This window comes from Mchenga conophoros, linkage group LG16, assembly GCF_057382185.1.
Source record: "Mchenga conophoros isolate Kocher_MC1m ecotype Shallow Benthic linkage group LG16, M_conophoros_male_GT1.1, whole genome shotgun sequence".
Lineage (NCBI taxonomy): Eukaryota > Metazoa > Chordata > Actinopteri > Cichliformes > Cichlidae > Mchenga > Mchenga conophoros.
Window position 1 is genome coordinate 33,071,575 of NC_140541.1, and position 24,485 is coordinate 33,096,059.

Genomic DNA, 24,485 nt, shown 5'->3' on the forward strand with positions numbered 1-24,485 from the left:
TACAACATGGGTCTCACACTGGCAGCCCGGGTGCCACTATATTGACGTGAAGAAATATAATGCAGCTTGGCTCTTGAAGTTACTTTTTTTGTTAGGGAAGATTTGTTTGTTGAGTGCAATGCTAAAATAAGTTATTTAAAAAGCAAAAAATGAGTTAATATGAAGGCAGTATAAGAGAATTATTTGTAAGGAAAACTATTTTCACTAGCAGTCAAAAACTATGTCTGCATTTCATAAATACAAAAGAAATTACAGCAGAAGTGCTGCCAGATGTCTGGACAGAGAGTTCCAATGTGTTTATTTGGAAGTTCAATGAAAGGCTTAGAGAGGGGAGAAGGAAATTCGTTCACATTTGCAGTTTCGTCTTGTTGTACAATATTTGAAATTTGAAAAAACAAACAAAACACTGGGAATATTTGTGGGTGTTTTCTCATTCGTTTGTCCTACTTGAACACTAAAATGGTCCTCACATGAGATGACAGTGCCAGCAGTGGCCCACGGCTCATTTAAGTTTGAGAACCCTGCTCTATAATGTAGGCAACAAAAAAATAGAGCTATGTTTTATTATCCTTCTTTTTTCTGCTCATGTTCTATTTAACTGATTTAAGCTGAACACATTTATTAGAATTAAAATTTATACTGAAATCAAGTTTATACTATGTTATTTTATTATTAATACAGCACAAGATTCAGTTGCCTTTGTACAAAAACAGCTGGTAGAAAAGTCCTCCAAAGAGCTACTTTTACATTCTTTGAGTAAATATCAGAGACAGTACTTTTTTACTTGAGTAAAGAAGTTGAATCAGTACTTGGATTATGTTTTAAACACTAGCATCTGTACTTCTACTCAAGTACAGAATGTCTTACTTTTGGCACCTGCGTTACTAATCTGAAGATCCAGGGTTTGATCCCTCGGTCCTTCAGTCTTCATGCAGAAGCATCCCTGGACAAGAACAGACACTGAACCCCCATCCATTCACTGAAAACTGCTGTAGCTCCACCTACCACCCCCGCTTCCATGTTACTTTTCTTTAAACCAGAAGTGGCTATATTTGGATGAGAGGATGGGGAGCTGAGCTTTCAGCTCACAAGTTTCCTCCATTACTCACACAGGTGTAACTCACAGAGACAGAGTCCAGAGGTCAAATTCTGGGACTCAAAGGAGTGGAAATGCCGAAAAGACATTTAACACCTCCCTGTGTCTGAACACACCTGTCAGTCAAAGCACCAAGATTTACTTTTTATTTTGGCATTTTTGATCTTCTGTAATACAAAGTTGTACTTTTTAAGTCAACATATTCTTTAAAAAAATGTTCAGCCATGCTGTTGCATAATAACCTGACTGTGGTCAGAGGTTCACACATACAGTAAATAATCTGATTAGGAGTAATGGGGATTCATGAATAACATGGTATAAATAATGATTTATTCTTTATGATAATAATTTCTGAGCAGCAGCAGCAACACTGAGACACCTCAGCCGTGTTTTTTGCTGTTGTTGGTTTTTTTGGTGTTGTTTTTTTTTTTTTTTTAACTTCCGCAAGAACCCAAATACAGCCTCACCCTTCAACAATCACCGAGAATCACGTGATTCTCCAGAAACGCCGTAAGTAAAAACCGCCAAGCAGCAGCAGCTGTTACATGCCGACGTCTCACTTCCTACTGCTTTCGAAATAAAAGCACAAAACCTCGGTGCTATTTCAGTGAGGTGGCCAGCAGGGGGCAGGAGAGCTGAGCGACTGTGTGAATGAGTTAGACAAAGGGAATCAAAACACTGCGTGTATTTAACTTTTTTGCCAATAACAAACAGGTAAAAGAGACAGATGCAGACAAAGTATCAAAATAATGTCAACTACAAAAAACATAAACAAAACATGTTCAGATTGATTTATATACAATTCATTTCTTATAGAAAAACATGACTGAACATGCAAAATATTAAAGGCACAAAACCAGCATGATACAAACTTTTCTTTCATGGACAACAAAGCAAAATATGCTTTAAAAACACATTAACCACAAACTCTGTAAAAACAACACCCTCACGGGAGTCACGATATTGACAAAGGATTCAAAGAAGCTCCAGATGCAGATGTTTTTTCTTCCCTCTTTTTACTCTGAATACGGAGAGCTCATCTGTAAACGCAAAAAGAAGAAAAATATTAGCGGCATAACATCGGGACAGATTCAACAAATTCTAAGATTAAGCAAAAAGCAGTCTTCTGTTTCAGCAAGGCTAATCAGAGGCAGTCTTCAACTATTTAATCTCAGCCTGCGATCACAGGTCAACAAGAAATGTAATCTGATTACAGACAGACTGTCGGCAAACACAAAAAACAATTAAACTCCATTTAATCCAAACTTAAAATCCTAAAACATTGACTTCATGAATATTCACATCATGTCATGTGAGACAACTTTCCATCAGTGTGATTGATTACAACACAATTCATCAATCACTGATCAGTGTGCCATGTTTCAACAGTGTTTGCAGAAATGTCTCTGCACTGTTCTCAGTCTTTACGCTCAGGAGTTAACGATAATAAAAATGCTTGCTATAAATACAGAAAATATACAAAACCCAGCTTTTTGGCGTTTGCCACTTTGGTCCTAGTCGCAGTAATGTGTAATCTCTAACTTCTGATCTTTTATAGACTACGTTGACTTGAAACAAGCAGAATAATGAATTTACTGTTTTTATTATGAGGTTTCCAGAAGTTTTCCACATTTGACCTTTTTCTATTTTAGCTCTACTGCACAGAGCGATAAGAGTTAAAAGACACATACAGTGTCTTATTCATTTACAATAATAAAATGCATATTATTACCAGTATTATCCACTAAGTACAATAATGTAAACTTACGGTGTCGATGTCGAAGCACAGGTGCTCATTGAGCATGTCAAACTCTCCAGGTGTCATCGGGGGCTCCGGAGACTGACACGACCGCGGGGTGGTGCTCGCGTTGGAGCTGAAATACATTAGAAGAGACATTAAAATACATTTTGCCTGTTTTGAAATTCTGTTTAAGGTTAACTGAGCTCGACTTGACTGAAATATTAACTCACCGCATTTCTGAGATGGGGATCAGGGTTGATGGGATGTAAGGATGCACTGGAAGTTTAACAGAGGTTTATATTAATATTTAATTCGACCTGAGAATTAGCCTGAGAGTTTCCCAGCAAAAACTTGAACACTTCACCTCATAATTAGATCTTACCTTTGCTGGGCTGGCTGTTGTAAAGCCGCCCGAAGGCCTCGTCTTTGGGGATGTCGGGGTAGAGGAACTTGAGTGGGTTTTCGGGGACAACCCCGTCTGAGATTACTTTGTAGTCTCGAATGATGTCGGCGAACGGGAGCGCGCTGAGCCGGTTTTTAGTGTAAGGCTCCACAGAGTTAAACTTCACCTCACCTAGTGTGAAAAGTTACTGTTAGCAAACTTTGTTGTCCACTGTCAGCAAAGCAAGTAAAACCGCACAGATTTTCTATCAACAAAGTTTATTTAACGGTCTTATCATAGTTAAAGGTTTGGTATACATTTGCATTTTATTACCACACGTGGTCTGATGATGTTGGTTTATGGGAAATCTCACCGTTATCGCCGTGCTCCACCCAGGTGAAGGTGATTCCGCCGAGGTGGCTCTCGCTGAAGCGTAACAGGAACGTGCCTGGCTCTTTGTCCTTCAACAAGGCTCGCTCCATCTCTTTACTCACAAATCCCATGATGTAGCTGCGGAGGCGGAGAAAGACAAAAGAAATTTAGGTTTTTGGTTTCAGCCAGTGAGATCTGTTGTCCAATTTCACATTTTAGATCTGCCATTCATACGAAGTTTATCCTAATGCATTTTGAAGCTGCACATTTCTAAGACAGGGTTGTAGTCTGCAGGTGATATCTGGCACCTGCAGACATCCATTGATGCTATTTTTTGGGATAAAGCCTTTATAAAGGCGTCTAAATTTGGCTGACATACACACTTGAACTCATAATAATTTCTGTTGATTCAAACTCTAAAAAGACAAGAAATCCTCCCAAAAAACCCCTTAAAAATTAAAAAACCTCTAACTACTAAAGCAGCAGCATTGACAATAGATGTAAGCATTAATTACCTAATAGAAATGTATATTTATGCCACATTTTGTTTTCATTTAGTTCTGTATTTACATTCCATTTGAGTTTCCATGTATTTGTCCTTTCCATTTCCTTCTATGCAAATGAGGGCTTAAACTTGTCTCTGATTGGTTAACACCAGATGCTGTGCTCACGGCAAGAACGCATATTGATATTAATAAATTTAATGAAAATTTATTTTATTGTAATGTAATATTAAATATATTAATATTTTATAAATGTATCTAACTGTTCTGTCTTTCCCAACTGATGTTGGCAGTTTTGGTCCTTCATATATGTTAATGATAGCGGTTCATGTATCTAATAACCCTTTCATCTTTTTGTGGAGTTGTTTTTGTTTGTTTGTTTGTTTGTTTTTAGAAACATTTTCTGTTTATGATCTTTCAGCCGGGACACGATGACCTACTTCTCATTCCAGACCGGCAGCAGGTGCTTCTTGATGAGCTCCAGGATCGAGTCGAGCCACATCCAGAAGCTGAACGGCTTCCCTGGAATATTCTCCTGTATGATTGGAAGAAAAGAGAGTGAGAACCTTCTCGGAATTTAAATTGAAATTAGATACGATGTGGGATAAAAATACATGACCAACATTAACAACACGGCAGAAGGTTTTATGACTGCCACTAGATGGCACAATAACACAGAAAATAATGGTACTATGCCGCTCATGCTCATATTATCTAAGACTCACCTTGGAAAACTTGGACCAGGACACTTGATAGTCGCTGCAGGAGGCATGCTGACCTACAGAGACAAAGAGAAACTATCATAAATGGCCGTCCCAGGAAAACAAGGTCAGCAGCTTTTTAGTTATTCTCTGAACTTGTTTTAGAAAATTCTTTGAACTCTGTGAGCAGCAGCACTAATGTACTAGTGTGACCTTCCCCGTGTGGGCATAAAGTGGTTTTACTACAGTTTCCGAGACAAACAGCATGTTGTCATGAAGCTTTGAGGTACGAGTTCTCATCAACAACAAACCCACCGAATCAAAACGCAGCGCATACGCAACGGCCTTTCATGGTGCCTTTTTCATAGGCTTCAACGGTAATCTGGGAAATTTCAATAAAAGGTAATATATCTTTCCTCCTGGAGCTTATTTATCTCATAGAGCAGGGTCTGTGGAATGATAATGAATATAAAAACCTGGTCATCTCTTCCTGCCTATGTTACATCCCGGTAAAGCAAAATTTTTAACCAAACAGGTAAAGGAAAGGAAAAGGATGTTTAGCTACAATAAAGATGAAAGTACAGAACCAATGTGAGAGAGAGAGAGAGAGAGAGAGAGATCTCAGGGTTTGTTTGTTTTTTGCCTTAATTCATTTATATTCATACAATTTACTATTTTCACACAGTGGGATGCTGAGCAGACAGATCAGGAGCAGGCGATATACAGCGGGGTGTAAAACTGTCTGCCCCATTCCTGATGTCCTTGTGTTTTGCATATTTATCACACTTAAATGTTTCAGATTATACAACTAATTTAATATTAGAGAACACAGCACGAGTAAAATATTTAAATGTAAATGATTATTTCATCGATTAAGAGAGAAGTTATCCAAACCCACCTGGCCCTGGTTGAAAAGGTGATTGCCCCTTTTGTTAAATTGTGATTAACCACATCGTTTGGAAAGCAAAGTTTAGCGTCACTAAACAAACTCAGGCCTGATTACTGGCAGACCTGCTGAATCAAGAAATCACTTTAACAGAACCTGTTTGACAAACTGAAACTAAATACCTCAAAAAGCAACTTATCATGAGCAAAATGAAGACTGGAGTGGCCTGCTCAAAGTCCTGACCTGAATCCAATTGAGAAGCTGTGGTTTATGCTGGAAAACCCTCCAATGTGGCTGAACTGCAACAATTCTACAAAGATGAGACAACTTCCTCCACAGTTATTAGGTTTAGGGGGCAATCACTTTTTCACGCAGGGTCATGTAGGTTTGCATCTTTATCCCTTAATAATAAACACCTTCATTTAGAAACTGCATTTTGTGTTTACTTGTGTTATCTTTGTGTATTATTTGAATTTGTTTGATGATCTGAAACATCAAAGTGTTACAAGCATACAGAAAACAGAGCATCAAAGAAGATTCAGCTTCATTTTTAGCTTCTTTGATTTGTTGGGATCTGATTGGGTTAAAAAAACAAAAAAAAACGCTGTTGTTCATCACCTTTAATGCTACTTTTGGTCTTTTAGAGTGATTTGTTTGACTCATCAGACCAAGCTCCCTGTTGTTTCACGTGAAGTCTGGCTCAGCTTGAAGCAAACGTGTTTGCTTTATGCATAAACTTGAGGTTGAGCGAGTAGCGGAAGCAATATATAAGAACAGCCACGCTGGAAGGGTGATTCACTGGATTTAAATGAGGTAAGGCTTTTCATTTTTATAGACCCTCTGATCGCCCCTCAGAGTTTCTCTGCTATGCTGACTTTGACTTTATAGCTGGACCAGTCTGATACTTGGCTCGAATAACGTTTCTGGTTCTTCCCCTTTTAAACTGAGCGACTTTCTGGAGTCTCTGCACCACCTACATGCTTGAATATCTCTGCTGGCGTGTGGTTTCACAATGACAGAGGTGTCGCTTCACCCTCCATAAACAAGTAAACACTCTCCCACCTCTCTTTAGATGTTTCTGCCTTCAGCTTTAACTTTCTGTCCTAATTAGCTTGTTAGCTTGCAGTTGTCTTCTTAAGTATAATATTTTACTGTTTGCTGTGTTGGAGGATGTTTTTCCAGGTTAACGACTTTAAAGCCACATTTTTTTAATGTATTTTTTCTTAATCTTCAACCTTTGCGAAAGAACAAAACTAAAAGACAAACATACCAAAGAGCTTTTCTCCCAGCATGGTGAGCTGCTCTTTGTTGAGGCCTCGCCCGGCAAAAGTGGAGAACTGCCAGCTGAGGACCTCAGAGAGCTGGCTCCAGCTGGCCCGAGGAGGGTTCCCAAAGAAAGCCAGGTTCTGTGGAGGACGATGGAGAAGGTGAGGGAGGCTGTGAAGCATAAAAAATGAAAACAAACATCTCCAAAACAGCTGGAGAACATGAGCTACAGTTACAGAAGAACCAGAGTAAATGGAACATCAGCAGAATTTGTTGTCACGCTCTGGAAGTCAAAGACTTGGAATTTAAGTCAGTTTTCTTCTTGTTTTATTTATGAACTGATGTTAAACTCAGGAGATGGGGGTGAATTGCAAGATTTATTTGTAATTTATGTCATTTTGATGCTGTTAATCGCGCATCTGTTTTGGGAAAACCAATTTTAGAGACTTGAAAAATGCAGAAATGCCCTGTGAAGATCCGCACAACAGAGGTCGACTGAAAAAATAAAATCTGTGTTTCTTTATTTATTATTTTATTTTATTTTAAAGATAATAGAAATGAATTTATAAAAACAAAGGCTTTTAACAAAGATGTCCAGGTGTGTTCAAATAAGTTGAGCTGAAAGTGAGGTTATGTTTGATTCAGCTCAACTTATTTCATTTAAAACTTAAACTTTCAAATGAATGAATTTTCTGTTTTTAGAAGAAGTCCAGTATGGCTCACCCTCGGCTCATCAGTCAGGAGGTTGTACCACATGACGGAGGCCCAGCCTCCAGGCAGCTGGCTCACATTGGAAATCACAACGAGCGGCAGGGAACACGTCTAGAAAATAAAAATAAATATTAGTAAATTATTTTGTAAATGAACGGCAACAAAAACAAGTTTGAAATAGATCTGCTCTGCTGCTGACCTCCAGGTCGATGGTGAGGCCCTGCACCGTGAAGCAGGCCTCAAAACTGAGAGAGTGAAGTTCTTCTGTCACAGAGAGCAGGCCCTGAAAAATAAAACACTGAAACATCAACTGGCGTTCAAAGGCAGATTCATTGAATATGATGCACAAATCCATCTGAAGCAGCATTAATGGTCACTGCGGAGGACAGAAACTGCCAAATCAGGAGCAAATGATGCTATACATCAATTAATATGTCATTAAATACATTAAATATTAATTAAGCCTATACATTAAATAATTTACAAACTATGGCACTGATAGTTTTGCTTCAATATTTACTTACCTTTGTATTAATTCCCTAATTTATCTACTTTCCCATTCAATGTTTACATTTATTTAAATGTACTAGTTACATGATGTATTTCTGAATCAACCATGAAGCATGGGGTTGTGTCATGAAGGGCATCCAAAAGCAGCTGAAAATCAATTTAGGTCATATCTTATAAATGAATAAGACCTATATGGATTTAAAATAATGATTTATTTACTTTAGAAATACAAATAAACACAATACACTGCAAATAATAAAAATATAATAAATAAAATAGAAAATTTTATGGGAAGAAAATACTACAAATAGTACAAAAAATGCAAAAGAATACAATTTTTTTTTTTAAATCAATTTAGATTATTTAAAAAAAAAAAAATCCCTACACTTTTTGTGGACTTCATTAAATATGAACTTATTTACAGAGTCTCTTTTATTTGGCAGTTTTCGTCCTCCGTAGATCATCTACATTTCTTACCTCGTTCCCTTTGGTGCCGTTGATATATTTCTTCTCTTTCAGCTGCTGTAAAACACAAACTCTGAGTGAGATGACTAAACACCATTTTAAATAAATGGTTAAAGGTTCAATGAAAGAACCAGTTAAACAACTGTCAAGATTTGTTAGAGTTTTGTCCTACCAGATGTCTGAACTCCACTGAGAGGCAGCCGTTTGAGTAGTCCTCAATGTCCATAACTTTAGTGTTGTTGGTCAGGATGAAAAACTGACGACTTCTAAGGAGAAAAGGAGAAAAAACTTGATTTTCTTATCAATGTTTACCAGCATCCATCTATAAGATGGACTTAATTCAGAGGATGATGTGTTTGTGGATTGTTTTAGACAATAACATAAACCATATTTAAAATCTGTATGTAGTTTTCAAAATAAAACACTCCACTTATTTTACTGTAAAGGTTTTTAAATCAGGGCGATTTTAAGAAGGTTCAGCTGCAGACTGTCCTTCCTGCAATGTATAACACCGTATATAATCTGTCAATACATGTATAAATCTAAAACAGAGATCTATAAAAGAAAACCAAGCTGATTACATTTCGCTGTAAATTTTTTTGTTATAATTTGCGGATAAATCTTTAAAGCCCACATATCTTTATGGATTTTTGAATAACTGACAAGTCAATAAGTTATAACAAAGTCAAGTACATTATGCGAGTGTTTCCTGTCTTCCTATTTCCTATTGCTTTTCCTGTCTGTTCCAGTGCGCGGTATCAGGCTAACACTACCAGAAGGTGGCAGTAAACACCAGCTGTTTAAACAGCAAAAATTGAAGAAGTGCTACTTCTATAAAAGTGAAGTTCAGGCAATTGGTTTTTAATGAACATCGAGTATTTTTGCTTTGTATCCTACTGAGAACCGAGGAAAAAAGCAAGAGAACAAGTAAATCTATCACGGCATGCCTGTATTCATTCACATCTCAGAAAACATTCTCAATCACTCACTTTTCTTTTCTTTTTTAATCCATTTGCTTTCAGTAAACTCCTATAGCTTTTAAGGTGACTTTAACCCAATAATATGTTTTTTCTGCATCTGGTTTTACAGGAAGTTAGAGGCAAAGTTCCCCCGAGGTGCATGTTTGGTTTCCAAGTGCTTTTTCAAACCATATTTACACCTGGTAACGCCAAACAAATAACACGCCAGTGAAGCCATAAAACAGGAAGCTTTAGGGCTGATTTTGGCTTTTAATCTTTAAGTTTTTACCCCCTTACAGACATTTCATTATTTTTTTTCCAGTCTTGAATTTGTATGATGTTAAATCAGAGTGGATATCCCTGTATGAATACCTCAGGCACAGATGCTCCGCCCACCTGCTATTCAAACCTTTTGCTTTCAAGGGGGAGCCTATCAGAAGTTGTCTTAAAGAGGAAGAAGCTAAAACAGGTTATTTCATGTAGAGAATTAAATGAGGGGGTTCTAAGGTCCAGTATTAGATAAAGTAGTATTATTTCACTAAACCATGCCTAACTACTGTATTAGCGAGCAGATTAGGTTGCTTTTAATCTGGTGCTGTTTCCTGTTCTCGGACATTTAGTAGTAGCACGCTTAGACAGTTTGTACTCACACTCTGCCTGGGGGGAGGTCCCTGCAGAAACACACAAGCACAGCACACAACATTTTTACCTTATTTTTATTCAAGCAATGAAGACAGGTTTACTGTGGGGTCCATTTAATAAGAAAATTAATCATCTTACTTGTCAAATGTTGTTTTCACTTTCAGCTGATAATCCACTTCTGGAAGTTTAACCAGGAGTCTGCAAGAAATCAGAATAAACTGAAACAAACTGCAACCCAACAGCAGAAACAAATCCTGAAACAACAAGATGTCACATCACCATACCTGACTTTGGTGGTGAACTGTACTCCAGTCTTAATGATGAGGGGTTTCTGTGGATGTGTGGGCATACATGGCTGCTTCTCCACCACAAATGAACTGTGAAAAAAAACCCACACCTCGATTTACAATTTCACTTTAACACCCCGAGCTTGAGAGAGAACATTCAAACCACAGCTGGCCGTGTTCCTCCTCCGGTAGTTACCACCTTTCGGTTTATTGTCTAATGTGTTGTCAGAAGCTGAAGCAGAGGAGGAAGTCGTGTTTTTCATTTTTCAGAGCACTGAAAGTTGTTCTGCACAAAGATGAATTGGGCTGGGATCCCTTGCACTGCTTATTACACATCTGCATCTCCTCCTCTCCCGTGTGGCATCCCTCAAGGCTCAATCCTGGGACCACCTCTGGTTTCATTATATAGGTTATCTTTCGGCTAATAACTTAACAGCTTCAGTGGTATCTAGTACCATTTCTTTCTTTCTTATCTCAGTGAATGTGTCACTAATTAATTAATTGTCCTTTATCTTACTCCTGGTAAAACTGGGGTTTTTGTGTTAGGCTCTGACAGTTTCTCTAATGAGACCCAACATTAAATCACTACTCTTATTATTATAGATGAAGCTACACAGCTGTCAACAGGTCATTAAAATCATTTCAAGCTTCAGCAGCAAAGAGATATACACAAAAGAGAATCAATAACTGTGATTCAGCATACTCTAAGTAGATTCTGCTACTCAAACTATTGCACTTTTACTTCAATTTTAGTTTTGTTTAATAAATTAAAAGCATCTAAATACTTCTTTTCATAACAGGGTTTAATTTTTTGTGCAGCTAATTTCAGAGGTGGGAAATAACAAAGTAAAAATACTTTGTTATTGTACTTAAGTAGAATTTTTAGTTATTTGTACCTTACTTGAGTATTTGTTAACACTTCATTCATTTCAAATTAAATATTCTTGTTCTGTGTCACCACATTTAAAAAAAATAAAAATCATAGAAATACCCCCACATGCAACACAGATTTCTTTCACAAATGCTAAAGGAATAAAATGTCTTCTGCTGAGTTGTGTTGGTACCTCTTGATGAGATGGTAGATGAGATATTTCACTCTCTCTTCCATCTGAGGCTTTTGCAGGGGTATTGGGTCGCTCTCATAGGTCACCTTCACCACCAGCTCCCCCAGTTTGTCCAGCTGACGCTTGATCTGGAAAAGGCTCTGGGCAGTCAGGGTGAACCTGAGAGAAGCGAAGAATAGGATGAGGGCAGAGAATTTATCTGATCTTTATTTAACAGCATAGTGCCACCTTAAAATCTGTTACCTCTGCCAGTTAGTTACAATATACTCAATTATTTTGCTCGATAGTAAACTACTTAACTGACAACTGACAATTATAGAAGATCGTTTCTGCCACTGAAAAAGAGAAATGGCTGGCAATTAAAAATCGGGGCGATCGTGGCTCAAGAGTTGGGAGTTCGCCTTGTAATCGGAAGGTTGCCGGTTCGAGCCCCGGCTTGGGCAGTCTCGGTCGTCGTGTCCTTGGGCAAGACACTTCACCCGTTGCCTACTGGTGGTGGTCAGAGGGCCCGGTGGCGCCAGTGTCCGGCAGCCTCGCCTCTGTCAGTGCGCCCCAGGGTGGCTGTGGCTACAATGTAGCTTGCCATCACCAGTGTGTGAATGTGTGCTTGAATGGGTGGATGACTGGATATGTAAAGCGCTTTGGGGTCCTTAGGGACTAGTAAAGCGCTATATAAATACAGGCCATTTACCATTTAAAATAAATAAAAAAACAAAGCGTTTTTCAGTCACAGAAACAAGCTTCCATAGTAATTATACTAACGAGTTAGCTATATAGTTAACCAAGAAATATTCGTGTCAAGTTGGGCGACATATAGCATATATTTTACAGTATATATCACAGGGTGTCATATGTACTGGGAAATTAATATTCAATCTATAAATAAATATTTATTAGAAATAATGTATACATTTATTTTTTTGTATAATGAATTTACTTCAGTTGGTGTTGGTCCTCCATATATCTATATAAAAGCAGATATACAAATGGTACTTAACTATTACAAATGCAACAGATATACAACCATATGTCCTGTTTACATAATTTATTAATATTATTTTAGCATTTTTGGGCTTCCATACAAAGTACTGGTTATGGACAAATCAAGTGTGTGATCATGTATGAGTTGTATAGTTTTAATGTTTTATTTGGGAACAGAATGGTGTGTATGTGTAAGTTTGGTGATGGAGTTTTTATTATGAATGAATGATGAATTTTTATGAATTATTATGTCTATTTTTATGCTTAAGGACAACAGATGGAAATTAGCCCTTGGCTATAATCTGGTATGTTTACATTCATGTAATTTTTTTTTTTTTTACATTTATGTTCATTAACATGCACTGTCCTAAATAAATAAATAAATAGATAAATAAATAAATAATTAGCATTAGCAGTAAGGATTTCTGACTTTTTGTTGGAGGTCATTACCAGCTCTGCAGCTGCTCCAGCCCGGTGAGCAGAGGACCCCCGATGGCAGCAATCTGCTGCCTTCGTTTCCAGTCCTGCAGCTCAGGGTTTAGCTGAGAGGTCATCAGGTCGTCAATCTCTTTGATCACAACGTCCATCTTTGATAAAATCTCCTAACAAAGGCATAAAATACAGTGTTTATGGCTGATCAACACACTGTGAATGAATTTTTTTATTTGTACACCTGCATATATTTTTGTCACGTTTCAGAGCTTTGCATGTGCGTACCTTCCTTTTAAAGTCAAGCCGGTTTAGCATTTCCTGTAGTCTTGTTACTTCCTGTTTCATCACGTCAGAGTTTCTATCAGTTGATTCTGACACAACCACAAAAACAGTAGTATGAAATAAGAATTCTAAAATAGTAAATAACTTTTTATTTTTACAACTTGTAAAATGGCTCACCTCGAGACTGCAGGGTCTTGTAGCGGAAATCAAAGTCATCTTGCATGTCCTCGATGTATTTCACAGCCTGGTCCATCAACTGGAAACACATTTTTTTGTGTAAAATTCATCAATAAAATTCAGCTTTGTGTTTTCTCCATCTTGTATTGAAGGTGTTTGAGTTACCTGCACGCTGCCCCTGATGATCCCAACTCTGTTGTCCATGTTCTTCTGCCTCTCAAACGCCACAGAGTTCTGCAAAGACTTCTCCAGAGGACCCTGTAAAAAAAAAACAAAAAAAAAAACATTTACAACTTTGCATTTCTGAACAGACTGTAATCTTTATTTACTTCTGATTTAACCATATCAACATTAATGACATGACTCTCTCATATGTCTGTTGGTGCTGCTCCCACAGCATCATAACTAAGAGCTGTTGAAATGTTCAATTCAATTTTATTTATATAGCGCCAAAGCACAACAAAAGTCGCCTCAAGGCGCTTTATATTGTACAGTAGATACAGAGAATGTTGCAAATGTTGTGGTTTTGTGATTCAGGGTCATGTGGGGTTCATGTTCAATACAGTGTGTAATGAATGTTTTTTAAAGTTGCTTTTTTGCCATCTTTAGACAAGAAAACATTAACTTTGGGAAAATTCAGGGTGCCAGTGCATGAATAAAAAACATGTTACTCACTGGTTTTGGTCTCTGCAAACTGAAGACTTAGTTAAAGACTGGATCTTCATCATGTTTATGTCTTTGAGGCATTTTTTAACCAATTATCTGAGAAATACCACAGTTTATTTTGAGGTAGAGGCTGTCCACAGCTTTGGGGTGAGTGAATATTCACCATAGTATTATAGTATTAGCACGTAGCTGTGTCTGTGTACAGTTCATGGATGCAGCATGGTAATCAAGCTTTCTCAAGTTAGCTGAAAATTTAGTTAATATGTGGACATGTAGCACAGTGGCTACATGCATCTTTTGTATACAGTCGATTTATTGGACATATCGTGTACTGGGACGTGTTGAATATTTTTCTGGCACATTAAATTTTAACATTGCGTGGGTAATATTTTGGGAACAAACAGCCTCTGTGCACAGAGAATCTCTAAATGTTTAAACTCTAGCTATGAGTATCTGCATATAGAAGACCTCTTTCTTCCTCTGAAACCTGAAACCAGACTGAGTTTAAACCTGCAATAACAGATGTGTTGTGCCATCTGATGTGAGCAGAAGCTGCAAAGCATCACTGAAACGTTTTAAGGCGATATAGTAAACTTCTTTATGACTGCTTTAGTTTTTGGTCTTTACAACGTTTTTTTGCACGGATATTAGAAAGAAAAGGTGTTAATGATGTCTGTGTGCTGTGTAGTGCTGGGGAGGTAGTCCAAGGTGAGTTTATTACTCTTTATTGGCTCCAATAACAATAAAGTTATGGTGCATTAAACCCAAACAGTGAGCTAAGTGAAGCAGCAGTCTCTATGGAACAACCCAGCTTAAACAAACACAGTTATCCTGTTCACGCGAGTAGAAACACTTTAGTGATTACCGTAAAAAGCCAAACACTGATTGTTGGGAATAAAGTGAACTGGCTGGTTGGGAGGGTGGGGGTGTGAAATATGTTTTACAGTGTAGTCTTCCTGGTAGTGGCCCAGATTTACCAGCAGAGACTGTAATAAAGGGACTTTCCCTTCACTGAGGCAGACAATGTGACAAACCTGTTCTTGCATGCAGGCACTGGAGAGAATACGGCGCTCTTCCCTGAGACAGGTGGAGATGACTCTGGCCATTACAGCAGGATTGGTGGCGTATTTCAGCTACAGTGACGCAAACAGAGAAAATTTCAGTTATAAAACCCCCTGAGAAAAAACCTTCGAACCAATGATTTCCTAATGATGTGATCATTTGTGTAAGTAGGCTATAAAACCAACCACAGCATGATCAATACTCCCACAGTGTCTGTTTATCTGTGAAGAAGAGATGAAAAGGAAATCCCTGACAGAGCGGAAGCCCTTTAGTTCAATAACAAAGGAATGAAGTTTAACTGGACACAAAACGAGCATTCTCCGTGAACAGCAGCTGAGTAAATAAAGTCAGATATTTGGAGCTCATCCAGGTTCGACTCTTTAAGGGCAAAGAATTTAACCACAACATTTAGTTAAATATTAGAGAACAGATTCGAGCGTGTGAGCCTCATTTATAAACATGTAAAAGTTGCATAATCAAAATTGTAATGATGCAACTTGCACCATGAGGTTAAAAAATAAAATAAAAGAAGCAACATTAAGACAAACCTTGTTAACCTTTAGCAAATAACCCTAACTGAGGATTATTGTCCACTAGAAACCTTAGATTTCTTAAGTAGGGATAGACTTCAGGGCTCAAATTATTATTTTTGTTTTAAATTGCATTCCCTATCTATGAGTGCCACATTTATTTATTTCTCCATTCAATCTATCCATCTACGTTCATTCACTCATTAGCATTTTCTCCTTTTCTTCAAAGATGTATTTATTTCATTATTTTCGTAATACATTCCTTTTTTGCTTTTTTATGAGGCAAATCACAGAGTTATGCAATGACATTAATCATTAAAATAAGAAATTTAAAGTAAGTAAAACAGTAGAATCAATAGAAACATATATTGTATAAATAAATACCCACATTTATTGGTTTTAAAGTCGTTAATGGCCTTTTGATGTTTTTTGGTTTGTTTTTTTTGCATTTGCTAAATATTGATAAGTGGGATTATATATTTTGTTTCTGTGCCTTTAATGACATATTCTTTTTCGTGAATTCGGTATTCTAATGATGCCTTTAATGGTATATTCATTCATTTTTTTAAAAATCAACTTATTTTTGATTTTGGCAGTTTGGCACCTCCATACATTCCTGCCAGATGCCTGTATCTTTAAATCTCTTTATTTTTAGACTATATATGGCTAATATATGCGGCAGAAGCCACAAACTTTCCGAAGCTGCATATCGGCCTCTACATACATTCAAATGCTCACTAAGAAAAGTACAAAAAACTTCTTCTGGAGGAAGAGGGAAAGTTTTTGTCTCGCCTTCAGGTGTGACTAATATTTCATCACTAAAACGACAGACTGAGGACGCACAAACGCACACACACACCTACACGCTCAGTCTTATGACAGCGGCAGTGATGCACTGGTATCCTTTCAGAGTTTGTACCGTTCACCAAGCTGACCTACATTATTCAGCAAAAATTCACTATAAATACTTCTCCTGCTGTTATGGGTACTTTACAGTCAAACCCAACACTCCTGACATTTTCCCTCAGCAAGCAGCGAAGGTCAGATTAAAAATGTGCGCCTACCACTGCGAGGGATTTCCCCTCGAAGAAAGACCCTGCGTGAACATGAATGGAAGAGAGATTCAAACATGAGCTAAAATCTCTCCTCTGTTACATGAACACATAACAACAACAACAACAAGCCACAAACACCGTCGACTATCGCACAGGAGTAGCTACTTCCTCTAAGAAGTGTTGACACATAACACATATACATATTCACAGGAAGCAGCGGTATGAGCCTCGAGGGTTCATTCTGCAAGAGGTATCTGTCTTTCTTCCAGAATAAAAGCGAGTGACGACCACAACCAAACTTCCTGAGAAGCTCCTCTGGCAGAATATACATCCTCAAAGGGTTCATCGACAGAGAGAATAACTTAAAGCGTTTATAGACAACAATGAAAGAAAGGAATTCAATGTGCAAAAGCTCTTTACTGACTTCAATTGATTAAAACAGTAGCAGCAAAAACAGGAGCTGCAGCTTTCAGGCAGCACACAAACAGAAAGCTGCACATTTACAGCAATTCCCAACTCGTGAGCACGGCAATTATTTTACTTCCCTTTCACCTCAGGCACATGTACACACCACGAGGCTACTTCTCCAAATTGAGGACGCTTTAATGACAACAGTTCAGGGAGTTCACGGCTGAACGTTTTCTCTGTGTTCAGTTTGTTTGAGGTGTGTGGATAAAAGTGCACAACAATAACAAGAAGCCACGGGCAGAGCAGCACTATAACCTACAAGTACTGAGCAAAGAATCCAACATGACCTCTTTTCTGAGCTGTACAAAGGAAACTCATGTAGAAACACCACAAATATCAACTTAAATGAGAATTAAAGCTGCTTAATCTGGACTGCCATAAATAAACTGCAGCTAATTACGAACTTTGCAAAATTCCCACAACTCCTGAATACTTTTAAGTCTGCAAAGTTCAGCTAGAAACTTCTTCTACAGATTTGCATGCAGTTGAATCCATGCTCACAGTTGTGGCTTCAACAAAAAAAAAAGAACAAAAAAAAGCCTTTTCTTCAAATGTAATCATGAGAAATGATTAACATGCATATACTTCCTCAAAAACATCCTAAAGCTCCACAGCCTGTGCTGAATCATGTGATTTATGTAAAACTATCAGACTGATCAGGATCATCAGATTTGCTTTAATCAGCACGACACAAACATGAGTCTGATTTTAGATGCTGTGGGGCTCTCTGCTAGTAGCTTGTATTCTTTAGGTCTGATCAGTTGTGCAGAGAGTATAGCTCTGTACACGTCACAGTCCATTCTGCTGCTTATATCAGAAGTGACATCATCAGTAAACATAAGTGACCCGTTCCTGCAGCCATAAATGCCCAGGCCCACACTACCTCCACCATGTTTAACAGATGTTATACGCTTCAAATCAGATTTCTCTCCTTCTCCAAACTTTTATCTTCCCTTCACTCTTGTAAGACTTTATCTTCTTTCAGGACTCCAGAATCCGGCCTGCCTTACCACAGACCTCACCTGGCCGTTAAGTCATCAGTCAACTGTCCAATTACTTTTGAGACTCTAAGAATATAACGTGTGTATAAAAATAGCTGTATCTCCTACACAGTTAATACAGAAATTGTTAAACCCCTTGAATTAAAGCTAAAAGTCTGCACTTCAGTCAGCTCTTAACTGTTTCATTCAAAGTAGTTATTTTTCAGTAGTTTTGAATTAATATTCATTTATATTTTTGGCAGTTTTAATCCACTATGGATAACAGTAATATTAATATTAAATAAGAAACTCAAATTTTTATTTTTGGCAGCCACCATAAATAATGTTAACTAGATAAATCACTATTAATTGAATATCAGCATGTATTATTAATATTTTTTATTTATGTTAACTTTTTGTATTTTTGTCATTTGCAATCTTCCATATAAAAATACCAGTACCTAACTAACCAGCTTTTCCTCCATATGCGATTTGAAACCCATATCTTTGTCATCTTTCTGCCATCACCGTGTGCCGAACGGTCTCATTCACTGCTGTGTAAACATGTATGTGACGCTTTAAAAGCACGTGTTGAGCTTTTATCTTTCCACATGATCACGTCTTAGTAAAAATCTCACCTGTTTCTTCTGTAATATGTGTCAATAAAACTGTGTGAGTAGAGCATACACACTTCCTCTATTTACACTACATCTGTCTGTCAAGGCTGCTTTCCAGTATGGGGCACATTAGGGTGACAGTTGTTTTTGTCATCTGTGGAGCACTCAGTAAGTGCATCATGTGAAAAAACAAGCATGTAGCTTCTAGCCTGTCCTAGAAAACAGGAAGTCTAACAAATGTTTGTGTTACAAAGGCAGATCTGAAGTGCTGAGAAATTAGATGTCTGGGGGAGAGGTGGACTCACTTGCAGCTGCTGCTGGATTATTTTCATGTTGTGTCGTTGCAGAAAGTTCTGCTCCTGCGAGCGCACCCTCTCCAGCTGGGTCAGCAGGTTGGTGAAGAGCACGCCAGCCATCGACTCGTCGTTCACCGCGGTGTCCCTAAAAGTATACAGAGTGACACATTCAGGAGATTCAGAGCAACAAAACCTGTGAAGAACAAAGAAGTTGCTTTACCACCTACCACAGGCCTTCAAGCTGGCAGTAGTTAAACTGTTACTTAAAAAGCCATCTTTTCCACATATCACTGTCTTAGCTAATTATAGGCCAATCTCCTACCTTCCTTTTATCTCTAAAATTCTTGAAAGAGTAGCTATCAAACAGTTAATAGATTGTTAAATCCAGAATCAAATCTAAAAATCTACTGCTACATACAAGGTCTTGAATAATCAGGCCCCATCTTATCTTAATGACTTTAGAGTACCGTATCACTCCATGAGAGCCCTTCGCTCTTAGACTGCAGTCAGACCAGTTGCAGATGGCTGCCCCTCCCTGTGCCTGGTTTTGCCAGAGTTTTCCTCCTCTTAAAAGGGAGTTTTTCCTTCCCACTGTTGCCAAAGCGCTTGCTCACAGAGGTGAGCAAGTTGTTGGTGTTTACTCTGCATTATTGTAGGGTCTTTACCTTACAATATAAAGTGCCATCTGGGAACTGCTGTTGTGATTTGTTACTATATAAATAAAACTGAATTGAATAGTTCCTTGCTCAAGAGTCAAAAAAATAGTGGTACTTTTGTCCATCCATCCATTTTCTTCCAATAAAGGGTTGGAAGACAATGGATAGGCTGCGCTCACCTGCAACCACCATGGACAGGTGCCAGTCTGTCATAGGGCTAACACAGAGAGACAGACAGCCATTTACACCTATGGGAAATCTAGAATCATCTGTTAACTTAACCCCACTAACTGTATGTCTTCGGACTGTGGTGTGGGAGGAAGTCAGAGTACCCAGACAGAACCCTCACAGACACGGGGAGAACATGTCATGCCCCCAAAAAACCAAAAACTGCAGTTCCTTGAATGATCACTGAAGCCAGACTTCAAGAGTAAGTTTGTCTTCTTGGTTTTTCTCTCTTCTCATGCCGATAATGATTCCGCCACAGCTCTGTACCCTTCATTCCAGTACTTAGGGTGCGAATTCCCCTGCAGTATTCTCGTGAGCAATAGATGTCGCAATTGAGACAAAACTTCCACATTCGCACTGGTATTGTCTCTTCAACCCAGCAGAAGCACAATGGACCATTTTAAAGAAATCGACAGCTGCAGGACCGGCTGACACGACACCAACATGGTGGCTTGCTACAGCAGGTGTGACATCACTTAGACGTACAGCGCCGTTCGCAAGGGGATGAATGGCGACATAACAGGATCCTTCTACTCCCAAGTTAAAAATCATAGACTGTATTTAAAAAATAAATGTAGCTACCATTACATAACCTATTTATTTCTGATATATGCATTTCTAGACTGAACTTAACCAATAATCTTTGAGGAGAAAAAGGTCTTTTAAGTTTTGAAAACAACAAGAAACATGTACCTTTTCTTTGTATAAGAAAAAAAATAAGAAAACTATGAAAAATTATGTCTTCAATACATTTCTTGGACTTTTTAAATTGTATTTCTTGTGGAATAAAACTCAAAGGTTTGTAGCCTTATGTACATGTTATTTAGTGAAGGAATGGAAGAGCCTTCAGGCAGGTTCTCTCAGATCTGCCCAGCACCGTTGAAAAATGTACTTTAACTCAGACCACAATCATTCCTAAATCCTGCTGAAACCAAAAACTAAAAGCATCCATTTACTCTCCTTTTAGCTAAAAGCAAACACTCTGTGGGTAATAAATGATCACTGTTCTCGTTGATAAGGAAGAAGGTGCAGCTACAGCGGGTTTTTCACTGAAAAGAGCTTCCTGTAGGAAATGAGGTCTATGACGTGAAGTTGTGGGCTGTAAAACCAAGAAGTCATGGTTTTGATCAATCAGCTTCAACTGAACAAAAGTATAAACTCAGCGATTTGAACTCAGCTTTGTCAACATGTTTTTGATGCACAGGTGATCGTTTATGTTTGCACAAACTTTCACTGAGCTTCAGAAGACGTCTGGATCAAAAACTCCTGCTTTTCTGGATTTAAATTTAAAAAGCCTAGACCCATTAAAAATATAGATATCTATACACTTAAAATATTTGATAGACAATATTTCTGTCTTATTTTGCTTCAGAACTATTACATAGGATTATTTCCTTGAATTATTTATTCATCCATTTTAATTTCAAGTTACTCATTTCTAAATTATTATTTTTTCATCATTTTGCCTTACTCCATTTTTCCTCAAGTATTTTTCTTAAAGAATATTTATTTAGACATTTATGCTTTATTAAACAAATATAAACGGCTGACATTGTGAGTGTTTATGGAGGTGATTCTTTGCCAGCATATTAACACCAGACTCATATCCTAAATATATTTTCATATACTTATTATTTGGTTATCTTTAGTCTTATGTACAAGGTTATTATAGTCGACTAAAACTAATATAAAATGAATAAAATAAATATTTGAGTTAACTGAAATAAAATAAAAATATGCATTTTATTAACTGAAGATGATAACTCCATGTGACTGAGTCATGGGTTTATTTTGTACTTACATTACAAAAAATAAAACTGATACTAAAACTAAACCATCCCCACCCTTTGGAAGCAAACTACAACTTAAGTTAAAGCACAAATAAAAACTCACTTATATAAACTGCTATATTACAATCATTACAAAGAAAGAAGAATGAAAAGACAGACATATTTGGTAAATAGTAAATAAATAGTTCACAATACTTTGATAAAAAAGAAAAACATTAATATTACATGTTGTGTACTTAATTGCATAATTATTTATGTACTACGTCATTAATTTGTGTATTTAGTTAATGTTAATTTTGGCAGCTTCAGTCCTCCATACCATGTGGTCTTTCAGCCTATGAAGACAGCTGCCTTTTTTTGTAATACAGACTTTTTTTCCCCCACACTTCTTTGCACATAGATGAAGACTCACCAGTCCTGAGACTCGATCCAGCTGGCCAGCCCCTGCCTGATGTCCATGGGGAAGTTATCGTCATACAGGTAATCCACCTGCTCCAGGAGTCTGATCTCCAGCTGTTGAATCTGCTTCCACTGGCTCATGATGCTGTGCCTTCGGACACCACGCGATGCACACACCCGTTATCACCAAAGAGTGCTCTAAAAACATGAATAACATGTTAAATATTATCTAAAATTACGGATTATTTATTGTATGTAATTATTTGATCGTTTAATGTCGCTTCTCCTCGTGTTTGTTACCTGAGATGTTTCCGCGCTGCCTTCCCGTCAGCTTTCATCTACCATGTGCACTTGTTTCCCTTGCGCTGACTTTCGTTTTTTATATGTGCCTCTCAGATCAGGAAGCGACCTCATTTCCCCTCAGTGGCTGTTCTCAGGTACTCAGAAGGCCCCTCCTCCTCCTGCCAATCACACACTCAGAATGATCCTAAACTTTTAGACAGGTAACAGGTGCAACTAGAAAAGTGATACTGTAAGGTTATATAAAGAAACAGACTAAGTTAGAGAAGTAGCTGAAATGAATGCATCATATTTATCTCAGCTGATTACATAAATCTTTAGATAGGTAATTAATGATCAAAAATTACTTTCAGCTAGATCACAAATTAATGATAAACAGTCTAAATGACCAACCAAACATAATGGATAAACCATAAACTGATGAAATCAGTGACTGTAAACAAACTTTTATATAGTAATTTATGGAAGTTTGTTTGCACCAGTTTTGAGTTATGTATCTTAGAATTTCAAGTTAACAGATAGCAGAAAATATGAATTAATTTTTTTTTTTTTAAATGGTGGAAACAAGCATCTATAGGCAATTGTTGAATTACACTAGCTAGATTAAATTATGAGTTAAAGGTGATAAATTATTTATGACTAGCTGATAAACTGCTTGCTAACAGTTTGCTAACATTAAACCATTATGTTGCTTTTGAAGCTAGCAGTTAAATTGGCATTATGACAAAGTATCAAATTAAATTAAATTACTAGAAATGTTGATAGGTTTTGTTAAAGTTATACCAAGTGGTTAAGCTGTCTAACACTTTTAACTGACAGTTAAAATGGTTAGCTAAACGCAATGGGTGAACCATATACTGTAGCTAACTTTATCTATATTCTTAGGCAACATTTGACATTTAAGATTATTATACCAATAATAAAATAATTTACAAACCTTTTTAAAAAAAAAATAAATCAAACAGTTCAAAACACAATTAATGAGCCATAAAGTGTTGAAATGTGTTTTGATTTAGATTCTGCTGCAAAGGCAACTTTTTAAATACCTTGGTTAGTAGCTAAACTAACAAACTAAGAGTAACACAATCGATTAATACCTGTTATATTAATAGCTGAGACTGTTAACTAAATACAGTACATAAACCACAGAATGTATATCTTTAAATATATTGCTAATTTAAATCATAAATTAAAATATGTGTACTTTGCTAAAGATACAGTTAGCAGTTGTTCCTGTTAATTTTTCCATATTATGTACTGGGGTATATTTGTCAGGGGCAAAATCTTAGTACATTCATTTTTTTTTTTTAATCAATTAACACTTATTTTATTTTCTGTCTTTACCTTAATAAGACATTTATTTTGTCACTCTCTACATTATTGGCTTACATACCATTTATTCACTTTATTCACTTTTAGTCACTTACAGTTATTTATTCACCTTTCAGTCACTTTAATTTTAAAACTGTGTAATTTTAAAACTGTATATTCTGTGTATTTATTATTTCACTCTTATTGCCTGTTCTTATTGTCCTTATCTTCATCGTTATGGTGCCTTGTTGTTTGTTAATTGCCCCTTGGGAATAAATAAAGTCTTCTGATTCTGATTCTGTTTTTAATTTTCCAAATTCTTCCCTGATAAATAAAGTACATCTAATCTTACCTTATAACAAAAAAGCTTATGAAACGTAGAATGACTGATTAGGACAGAACTATACAAAAGAAGTGGCACATTTAAATAGAAAAGTTTAATAAAATTCTTGCTGAATAAAAATATAAATGTAATACAATAAAGAGCAAATAAAAACTCTAACCATTAAATAAACATTTTGTGGTATGACACTTTCTGCATATGTAACAAAATGGCAGAGGGTGGGGAACTTTTAAATACAATTAAAACATTATTTATTATTTATTAATTTGAAGTCATAAAAGTGCCCCGTGTATTTCTTACTGTAGCCCTCCTATCCAGCAGGGGGCG

At 37.1% G+C, this 24,485-nt stretch overlaps 1 protein-coding gene across 4 annotated transcripts; it reads right to left on the reverse strand.

Annotated features, from left to right (window-relative positions):
* Positions 1 to 273: 273 nt before the first annotated feature.
* Positions 274 to 22,652, reverse strand: LOC146557163 (signal transducer and activator of transcription 4-like). 4 transcript variants are annotated; one of them, XM_085250258.1, is made up of 24 exons: positions 22,505 to 22,652; positions 22,218 to 22,402; positions 19,141 to 19,276; positions 15,158 to 15,256; positions 13,623 to 13,715; positions 13,458 to 13,536; positions 13,284 to 13,369; positions 13,017 to 13,168; positions 11,586 to 11,744; positions 10,519 to 10,611; positions 10,373 to 10,432; positions 10,243 to 10,263; positions 8,806 to 8,896; positions 8,646 to 8,687; positions 7,858 to 7,941; positions 7,671 to 7,769; positions 6,952 to 7,087; positions 4,820 to 4,872; positions 4,535 to 4,629; positions 3,593 to 3,729; positions 3,220 to 3,411; positions 3,068 to 3,113; positions 2,865 to 2,970; positions 274 to 2,136 (listed from the first exon to the last, which is right to left on the reverse strand). In XM_085250258.1, the coding sequence occupies exons 2-24, from the start codon at positions 22,343 to 22,345 to the stop codon at positions 2,113 to 2,115; spliced, it is 2,211 nt and encodes a 736-aa protein (XP_085106384.1). In that variant the 5' UTR covers positions 22,346 to 22,402; positions 22,505 to 22,652; the 3' UTR covers positions 274 to 2,112. The 4 variants fall into 4 exon arrangements, with proteins under 4 accessions (XP_085106384.1, XP_085106382.1, XP_085106383.1 ...); XM_085250256.1 differs by having other exon boundaries at positions 8,646 to 8,690; positions 22,505 to 22,650; XM_085250257.1 differs by having other exon boundaries at positions 8,806 to 8,899; positions 22,505 to 22,650.
* Between the last annotated feature and the right edge of the window lie 1,833 nt (positions 22,653 to 24,485).